General features: G+C 32.1%; 1 protein-coding gene across 1 annotated transcript; it reads right to left on the reverse strand.

Moving 5' to 3' along the window:
* Positions 1-272: 272 nt before the first annotated feature.
* Positions 273-10,153, reverse strand: LOC145592402 (amino acid permease 6-like). The gene is made up of 7 exons (XM_081648849.1): positions 9,956-10,153; positions 9,080-9,313; positions 7,891-7,984; positions 7,000-7,214; positions 6,364-6,506; positions 1,071-1,298; positions 273-950 (listed from the first exon to the last, which is right to left on the reverse strand). Exons 1-7 carry the CDS (start codon positions 10,077-10,079, stop codon positions 522-524), a joined length of 1,467 nt encoding a protein of 488 aa, XP_081504975.1. The 5' UTR covers positions 10,080-10,153; the 3' UTR covers positions 273-521.
* Positions 10,154-10,873: the final 720 nt, after the last annotated feature.

The following is a 10,873-nucleotide window of genomic DNA, read 5'->3' on the forward strand; positions in this document are numbered from 1 at the left end:
TAATTACTCTCTCTCTCTCTTAATATCTTCTTGTCATTCTCTTAATATCTTCTTGTTCTTAAACACTTTCTAACTTTACTATCGGAGTGGTTATCCCCGGATTCACCCCGGGGTTAGCTAATCCTTGCTTTCTGTATAGGTGCTTAGTTGGACGATAGGGTCTTCACAGATCTCGGATACGGGTTGTCGGATCTGAACAAAAACAGGTTGTATTGGACCTTTAACAGATACAATAAGCTCATATTATGGATTTTCTTCGATAATTAAGAGAATTGAGAAATAAAACACCGGTTCATCTTCACTTTCCAATCACCTGCATTGCGCCACTAATTACACAACAAAGGCACGCATGCCAGGAGGCTTACAACCTGTCTATTACAAAGCCACCATCTTTCGGGGCAAAACCTAAAATGCTCTCATCTATATGAAAGATTTAAGTTCAACCATGATTGAAATATTGTTTTACATTTTTTGCTACTGTTTTTTTCACAACAGATTGTACCAAAAGATTGTAAAGACTCTTATTCTTGTGCTTCGAAAGGCTTGTATTTCTTAACAGAGCCAATAAGTCCCTGTAACGAACCAGCTGCAGCTATCAACGACACTATCAGGCACACAAGGCTAAGCGTTTTAAGAGCTATCCACTTTGTCGAGTACTTAGGAACCTTGGCTTGTGAGATGTGCATCTCAACAGGGAAGAACACGGTTAGTGGCCAAAACGATAATGCTCCAAGTAACCCAAGGAAATCGTTGAAGAATGGGAATAACATAGCTAGTATTGCTGTTACTATCACATAAGACGTTCTCCAAACAAGCCTAAACAAGTTGAAGTAGTAGATTCCATTGCCAAATGGGATCTCAATCGGGTGATCCCTAGTAATGAATTTGTTTTCCGGCCAATGCTTCTTTGACCAGGTCTCAACAAAGCTAAAGACAGGCTGGGTGAAAACCTACACACAATACAATCAGCTTCTTTGTCATGTTGCTCATGTTTTGTAAGAAACTAATTAGTACGTGATAAATTTTGTCATTGATGAGACCATTAATAGAGAAGGATGAAGAAATTGTACCTGGTAAGCACCAACTAGATGAACAGCAATGCACACGTTGGCAAAATCAATGAGCCAGAAAGGCTCATAAAATCCAAATCCGGTGAGGAAATTCCCAGGGGCATTGTTACCAAAGGCAGCATAACCAAAACAACCACAAAGGATATAGAAAAGGCTGGTGGTGGATACTCCAACCAAGGATGCCTTCTTCATTACTTTGTTTTCCGGAGGGGATGACTTCAGTGTGTCCTGTAACGTCGATCAAATTGAAGAACGTCTTGGTGAGTTCATTGCAGATACAGTCAATAGGAGTCTGATTAAAAAACTACAAAGATTGTATTGTTGGGGTAAGCAGTAAACGCGCATTTTAAACTATGCAAGCATTTCATTTTATCAAGCATAAGGTTATAACTCAAAACAAAGGCAGTTTGGCAGAACGCACAGTTAGCTCAACTAAGCTTCCATGTAATCATTAATTATAATTCATATACTTAAATTAATTTGCATTATAAGTAAACTGTTTCAAATTAATAAATTCGTCATAGTTGCTATACTCTTTTGAGGCTGCCACTAAACTGATAATTCCCATCTTTAAACTTTCGCTAGTATTTTCCTTTGGTTTATGGATTAATTATTCATGTTTTTTTCCTATGATAATTTCTATTTGTATGTGCACATGAGTGACATATCTATAGGGTCTAGACCAATTCAAGGACCACAAACTTATAGACTATTTTACACCCTCTCTCAATCCGGATTTCATTATCACATAACTAGATCAAATTACACAGTCATAAACTTGACTGTTGGTTCCAGTGGTTGGGAGTAAAAGATTCTACATGGTTGAGATCTTTTAGAGCAATAGAAATCGTTGAATTTGACAAACATATAAGCTTAAAAGGGAAATTCCCTGTTTCTCATGGGGGCATTTTCGTGAATAAATCAACAACTTTTTCAATATTGTGAGCTCCACAGTTGAAAAAGTTGTTGATTTATTCACAAAAATGCCACCATGAGAAACGAATTCGTTTCTCATCATGAGAAATTGGGGCATCCTCAGCTTAAAACAAACATTTGTACAATATCTTCGAATTTTCCTTGGATATGAAAATGATAGGTTAAGAGAATTCAGACGTAAAGAGCTAGAAAGAAAAATGCCCTCAAACACGACAAGCGATTTCCTTCTCAAACCAAATGACCCCTTGGTTCAATTCTTGTGGGCCTAGCTTTGGTCCCTATCATTTTGCCCATACCTAACAAAGATGGCTTTGTCACTCTTGATTATAGGGTCGGTTCTCCGCTTCTCATTAATTAAGTTGTCCCATGTGGTATTGTCCGCCTAAACATATACTTTCTCTGTCCCAATTTATTTTTTGCTAGAAACAGAACATAGATTAATAAAGTAAAACCACAAAGTTATTGGCTTCGTTTATTTAATGAAGGTAACATCATGCTAGCGTGGTCATCATGTATTCATTTATTCTCTCTAAATGTATGTTAATTCTCTCCACATGATATGTATGGTTTTAACGTTTCATGTCAATAAGATCTAGTTTTTGTGTAGTCCCGAATCATTCTAGTTTGGTTGGCTTGGTATAAAACTTTTTTCTTTTGTGTGGTCTAAACTTCCAATTCATACCATTGATATAACCAAATCAAATTAACCTACTAATTGATCAAAACCAACTTACTAGACAAATGAACCCATTTCAATCCCGACCCGATTAACCTGACTCAAATCGAACCATCAACCCACATTGAAATGTTATTCGAATAAGATTTTTCTTGTGTAGCCTTTAACATTAATTCAAACATATATGTTTCTTAATACAAAAGTAAAGACATCATATACTTAATAAGTTAATAGCATTAGTTTCTTATAACTTAGACAAAAATAAACTAATATAAGCTGAATATAATTATGTAGTTTGACTTGTACTTATCTTACTTAGCTAGTCTAATTCAAACAAAAGTAAGTAAGAAGTTTAAGTAGACTAAACGAATTAACTATCTTAAATAAATAATATCTACAACTTACATGAAAAGATTAACCATTAAAGTTGTGCCTAAGGTCATGTTCAACCCACTAGCTTTTGGAGGTATCCATATTCCATACCCCCATGCATTTTTGATGTGACAAAGCATATGGACTAAACTAGATTTTCCGGGATATCAATTGGGGACCAAAATTCTACAATGAGAAGAGAGTTTTTTTGTCTATTAATTTTCACGAATTCTTTCTGAAAAAAAGTCGAAAAGAAAAGCATTTTTTTATGGCCTAAGATTGACATTCTCTGGTCCAACATTAACGTATGATCCATGATAAAGCACTTTTTAAAATAAAATAGTGCGGCATCGACAAAAGAATTCTTTCAAATCCAAGGAAAAAAGTGTTATTTTTGGAAAAAAATAAACTTAAATTTATGTCACAATTCACAAAGTTTTTTTTTTTGGGTTGAAACCAAGATAAAGACTAACATGATCATGCAAACATAAACGGCAAATTACATATTACTTGAAGAGAGAAAGATACATTAATGTGAATTATCAACTAGATTAGTTGGTTAAAATTTGAAAGGGTGATACTTAAACCTGAAATCAAATGCCATCTATATTATTTTTCATTGATATACCCTCAGTCCGTAAATTATACATAATGGGTGTATTAAGTGGCAATTGAAATAATGGGTGTATTAAGTGGCAATTGAAATAATGGCGTGATATATTAGCAATGGGACACCTAAATGAAACTAGCCACTATTTTTTAAGTATAAAAGCGGGAGACTTGTAAAAAACAGATGGACTATTAAAATTTGAGTAAAGATGCAAATAAAAAGGACTGAAGAAAGAGTTAAAACTTTATTAGTCATGAATTACGGAATGTCGGCGGAAATTAGTTAAAGAGGAGTCTAGCTATAAAAATTGAGAAATGAATCAAATCATCAATGTACAACGGAGTATTAAAATTAGAGATAGACAGTTGAAAAACAAGGGTCAATGTTGCTAAATTTAATGGCCTGGATGACGATCGACAGCACGCGGCTTATCTATTTTTGCAACCGCTCACATAGTCATACTATGCACTTGATTTCCAATTCCTTTTATGGAGTAATTCTTCATACGTAGTATTCACTTATACACCTTACTAGTTACTACCTTTGTTTCATACTCCATATTCACTTATGTATAACACTATATGTGTCTTTTTTTGGGTTTTTTTTTTTTTTTTTTTTTTTTTTTTTTTAAAGTTGTTATTATTACATGTATTTCTAACTTTCTCTATCTATTTAAACTCATAAATAGAAGTAGTAAATTACTTCTATCTATTTTTATTTTTTAATGTTCTAATAGGTATATATATTATATATAGAAAAAAAAAAAAGTAACATGATACAAAATAGAGAAATTAAATCCGAAAATTGACAGAAAACACCTAAAGGTCACTTTTCTTTCTCCCGAGAAAGAACATCTTAAAGTCACATAAATATATCTTGCTATACTTATTTTTTATTTTTTTTTAAAAAAAAAACACAAAGTAATTCCTAATAATTTGATAAAGTAGAAAAATAATTTCTAGTATATGATGAGTATTAGCATGAATACACTTTGGTCACACAATAGTTGGCTATTTAATTTTCTAAATAATTGAAAATTTTATCATCCAATAAGATTAGAGCGAGTGGATAAATTAGAATTTAAAAGTGGTCTAATTGAAAATATCAATCTAGAAATGTATAATAATCCAAATTAAACTTTGACTAGTAGTCGATGAATGATTAATCACTCTGACGAACCAAAATCAAATCTTCGTAGCCTCAAATTATTTAATGTATTATTGAAAGACACGATGTTTTGACGACATGAATTCCGCGAATGATGACGGAGAAAACAGACTATTTGTTGACATGAACGAAAGAAGACGCATCTCTTTTGTTTTATTGACATAATCACATTATGTCAATTATTCTAGGAAAACAATTTTTGATTGTTTAGATTAGTTCGATATTAATTATTTCTAATAAGTTAAGTTTGGACAAATAAAAGGATGATCGAGTTCAACAACCAAAATAAATCCAAACATTTTAGTGAATAAGTATGTATTAGTAAGTAGTATTTTTTTTTTTTTTTATAAAATCAATTCATTTCATACAAGTTTTAATAAGTGAAAATCTAGTGCATAAAACATAGACTACATATGTAAACTCAAGAGGATGACTGACGTATGGTATCACTGCTAGGCTATTCAACCTATGTTTGAACTTTTATACACTTGAATGTAATCTTCTTCAACGCAAGCTTATGTACGCAAGTATTTTGTTTTACTCGGTCACCAGGGAAATCCTTAATATGGTTTTGTGTAACACCATAACCCAACTCAGTGTGATGAGTTTCTCTATATAATTATACATCGATCATACATCGTTTTCTCTACACAACTAACACAAGCACATGAGGTACGTACTAGGAAGTAAAAATAACCCTCAAAAACATGAATACTCTAGTTTACATTAAAAAAAAAAAAAAAAAAATTAACCTTGCTATTAGAAACTTACTATATTTTTGTGTAAAAAATGCAAACTAATTTAAATATTTAGTATGAGCGTAGGAAGAGTGATTAGTGTGATACAACGAAAAAACATGAGAAACATGAACACAAGCGAAGACAAAAGTCGTGTCACAAGCCTAACGGTGAAGAAGAGGATCGGAGTTAATTCGAGTACGCATCCCTAGTTAGGTGCGTCACATGCAACCATTTGGCACGCCATCTCAATTATCAACCTCCTCCCTCCATGCATCTTATGACCCCAGAAATTATTATTCTTATTTTTATGGACCCTAATTTAAGCATAACAATCCAAATTATTTTACCGATATATCAACTACTTTGGATTTGTGTCCTTAAATAATTAGTTGGTACATAAGTATTTTTTTTTTTTTTATATATATATATACTTTGTATAAATATATGTGTAAGATAAATTTTCTAGATAAACTATTATGTTACGATAAAATCATGCCAGTCGATGTAGACCAAGCAATTGCATTAGTTTAGGTAAGAGAATGGACTAGTCTTACTATCTTACCGTCACCACCAAGTAAGCTTGATTAATAGTGTACGCGGGGACACGTAAAGTCGTAAACTATTTAGCTAGTTTTCATTAAATTAGATTGTAGATACCATATTTTGACATATAGCATACCTAATTATGTAATAGATGCTTTGCACATACAATTTCTTCCTAGTCATATTGGAAAAGAATAAGCAGCCAAACTTTGTATAATCAAAAGAGAAAGGTTGGAGGATAAAACTTGCCTGAATTTCGATGAGGACATTAGAATAAGCATAGGCAAAGGCAATATTTCCAATAGCTTGAAAACACCTCCACACTTTATCTGCCGCCGTCACGTCCACTCCTACCGTTACTCCCGTTAATGATGTCCTCCCTAATCCTCCACCTTCACAATCAATATTTTAAACCGCCGTTACAATTATTTTACAATTAAAAACAACAATAGCAAACACAAATCTTAAACAATACATCTTTCATTTCAATAATTAATATTGCAACAAAGTTGAAATTATGCATCACAAAACACATTTTATATGTTAAATATCTATAATTGTATTAAAAAAAAAAAAAAAAAAAAAAAAAAAAAGGTATTTTATGAGACGAATCTAATAAGATCCCATATAACTATATTTTTATTTAACGTATAAATCAATATGATCAAACAAAAATGATGAATAGTGTAAAAGTATCATTATTGCAATATTATTGAAACGGAGAAAGTAATGCAATATATCAAAGTTACATAATAATAATAATAATAATAATAATAATAATGGAATATTTGGATGCACATGATAATATATATATAGAGAATATAGAAAGAGAGAAGATGATATGGAAAGGTGGTCCAAGCCTCCAAGGAATATAGATGAACGTACCAGCAACTTTGGCAATGGAAAGAGCGAGGCCAATAGAAGAGTAGGCAAAAGACATAATAGCTGCCACCATAGAAAGCCAAGAAAGCTCGTGAAAGTTGGGGATTTGGCTCAGCAGTATTTGGATACACCCAAATATTATCATAAACGGAGTGTTTGATGTGCTACACTTCACATGGTGCCCGTACTTGTGGAAACAGTTTGACCTTTTCACCGCTCTGTTCCATTTCCAACATTCATAATTATTATTATTGTACTAGTAAATGAACGGTAAAACTTTGTACAAATTTTATTTTGATTTGAAAATAGTTACACCTTAAGTAAACAAATAAGTCTTTCATATTTAATGCGATTTTTTTTTTATTCGCTTTTAATCGAACAAACTTCATCGTCGGTAGACTCTATTTTTTTAAAAAAAAAAAATCATTTTAATCAATCAAGTCTCATGATCATATTACTTTATCAGCTAACAACTAAATACGTATGAAACTGAGAGTGAGGGATAGCTCCAGTGGTTAGAGCACCCCTCCTGATTTCCGGTGATTTTGGGATCTATTCTCATCACCCGCCCTTGTGGCTCTCTCAACACCAAAAAAAAAACCGTATGGAACTGAAGAATGAAACTTTACTAGGAAACGAAAGCAGTATTGTTTTGGATTTAAAAGCGCAAATCATTTACACACCTTAGCTTAAGGACCATTAATATTAGATGGCATATAGGGAGTTATTTTAATTAAGACATTGTTTGGCAAGAAAAGGAAACAATAAAAATCTAGTTCATACTCAACTACTACTAAGGCATTAGGACTATCAGCCAAAATTTGATAAATGCAAGTTACTTAAACAACATTGATCATAAACTTGGAAATTACTAAAGTGGAATCTTTGACTTACACCATGCTTATTGAGGCAGTAATGGTATATCCAATTGAGACGCCTACCAAATTCACGTATTGAGCTAGGCCACATAGTTGGACTTTCCTGCCACCTGAAATAAGTAACGTACAACAAACCGTCAAATTTATTATGTGAAAATCCCAATGCTATATTTTCTCACGTTTTAATTCAATTCAATTCAATTAACTTCCTAGCTTGAAAATCAATTTACATTGTTAAAAGTCAAAATGGATAAGAATCTGAATCCTACTAAAAACAGACACATAAAATATTATACATGTCTCGTAATGACATTGTAATAATCAATCTTCAATGGATGCTATATGAAAAGGACATATGATATTAACGATCTCGTATCATTGAGTTATTAGGTCCAACAACGGAATTAACGGTACTTAGATACATTTTTAATCAATTACGTCGTACGTATAACTATTTTTAGAGGTATAGTTGGTAATGAACAACGCTGGACTACAGTTGCAGATAAGAATAAATATGGTGATTTTAATGCAATTATATTCAACGGTCACAAAAAGAAACATATATCCACCAATTTCATGATAAGAATGTGCTCAAATTTACCGGCATCATATCCAACAATTATCAAAGTTGGAGTAGCAGCAGCTTACTACTGTACTTATCTAGCACGAACTAATTTATCACACATATTGTTTTGACTTTTTATAACACAAGTTTTACGGAATGCAAATTACAATGTCAGATAATTATGTGAGACATAAGTTTCCGCTTTCATTAATTAATAAAATTAAGGGAGACTTGGATATATCAATCACAAATCCTCATCTAATAATTCTTCGTATTTTGACTTTATACTACTCCGTATTGAACAATAATTGTTCGTGTTTTGACTTTTAATTGTTGAATAATTACCGTATAAATAATAAAATAAAAATATTAAAAGACGGAAAAAATACGAAATACGGAGTACTCCATAATAATTTGAGTTAAGTGAACATATTAATATACCAAAATTACACCATTGATCCTCCACAGTAATAAACCATCATCTCATTAATCCATGCATGTTAATCACACTATCTAGAACCATAAAATTTAGGACCAAATGGCCCACTCATTTTCCGCTCTACCTAAATTTCAGGAAAAAGGGGATAATTCTAATTGTAATTATAATGCGTAATAACATAAGAAGAGGTAACTTATTTACCTAAATTTGCTCGGACAACTTCCATGTAAGTATAGTTTCTCTTGCCGGTAACAGCGTCCGGTGAACGGTAGGCGTCGGCAAGCATCGTCGAGGTCATGTATGTAATAAATGAAAATGATATTAGTACCGCAGGTCCAATCGCCCATCCTAGCTGTGCTATTGCCCACGCCAGCGACAACACCCCTGACCCTATCACCGCCGTTATTATGTGCGCGCTCGCCGATATCACCGTCCCTTCATTTTTTTAACCAATTTGGTTAATAACAACGGTGGTAAATGAAAACAATTAGAAAAATTGCATAGATTACCGTGGTAAATCTAATGTGACACTGAAAATCATGATTATTTAGTACCTCTTTTTTACAGAACTCACAAAATCCTACGTTTAAAAGAGATGTATTCCTTTAGTCTCAAAATAAATCTCTAACTTCGTATTTTACTCATAAATCATGTTCATAATTAATCATAAATATAAGTCTTTTTTTCACTTCTGTTGTATTAACATTTACTTTTGATTAATCAAATTTTAATTGACTTTTGATCAGCCAAATTTCATAATCTGGATTTTTAATTGACCTTCAGTTCTTCGAAAAATGTGAGTAAAAAACAAATTATCCTTTTACTTTATACACAGAGAAAATAACACAATCGTTACACTAGTAGTGGTGAACAACAATTCAAGTAGAAAAATCACTCTTAGCCAGTAAAAAGAAAAAAATTTAGTATTTCATTTTACAAAACTAACGGTGTAACGGAAAACCTCTGTTTTTTTCTGGGTTGTGAGAGGGTGACACCGATAAGTGGTGCAACCGTTTTAATTATAAATCTAGAAGTGTAAGATTGGGGGAGGAGGAGGAGGAAGTTGTGGTAGTTTACCGGTTCGTTTGGCGCGGCCATCATCATCGAGGTTCTTATCGAAATCATGAACATTTCCGGCATGGCCGCCTTGCTCTATGTACAAATTGTTGTTGTTGTTGTTGTTGTCGTTGTGAGTAACCATGGTTTGCTCTTCCTGATTGGGACTTTATATTCTTTTGTTGATAGTCTAGTGTTTAGATATGAGACATGAGTTGGAACCAAGGACTATTATTTATAATACTTTGCTTTTGTTATAAAAAAATACAAGTAAATGTTACTCCGGTTGTTTCAAAATAAATAATATACAGTTTTCATTATTTAATTGTCAAATTATCACAAATGGTAAAAAATCATCAACATTAAATTGTACTTTGACTGTATTATATGACAGTTTTACAGTCATCATCTTAACCAACTTTTATTAATGTTTCAAATTTTACATAATTACATTATATGTTCCTTTTATTAAGTAAACTAAAGACTATATAATTTATTCAATTTTCACAAGATTAGGAAATAAATACACTAGGTAAAAAATAAATATAGGTAAAGTTTTGTGTAGAACGGACTCACGTGAGTCCGGTCATACAATCAAAAAAAAAAAATTGAGGAAAAAAAATTTTAATGGTCAGAAATTAGAAAATAATAGTCAGATATTAGATTATAATGGTCAGAAATTAGATTATAATGGTCAGATATTAGATTATATAAATCAGATACTATATTATAATTGTCAGAAAATAAGTTCTATACATCAGAAAATAGGCTATATATATCAGAAAATAAGTTAAATATATCAGAAATTAGATTATGCTTATGCTGGTTGATGAGATGCTTCTGGCAACCTCTTTTGGCATAGTTCTTCCTGACAAGAGTAGTTATAAATTCCCTCCACTCATCAGTTTGTATCAGTTCGATCACGAATGATGGAAAAGA

The sequence above is a fragment of the Chenopodium album genome, chromosome 18, assembly GCF_948465745.1.
Source record: "Chenopodium album chromosome 18, dcCheAlbu1.1, whole genome shotgun sequence".
NCBI classification, from domain to species: domain Eukaryota; kingdom Viridiplantae; phylum Streptophyta; class Magnoliopsida; order Caryophyllales; family Amaranthaceae; genus Chenopodium; species Chenopodium album.

Coding starts and splice junctions, on each gene's coding strand:
- LOC145592402 (XM_081648849.1), bottom strand. CDS start 10,079: ATGGTTACTCACAACGACAACAACAACAACAACAACAATTTGTACATA. Junction 7,985..9,079: donor AGTTGTCCGAGCAAATTTAG/GTAAATAAGTTA, acceptor TACTTATTTCAG/GTGGCAGGAAAGTCCAACTA. Junction 951..1,070: donor ATCTAGTTGGTGCTTACCAG/GTACAATTTCTT, acceptor TATTGTGTGTAG/GTTTTCACCCAGCCTGTCTT.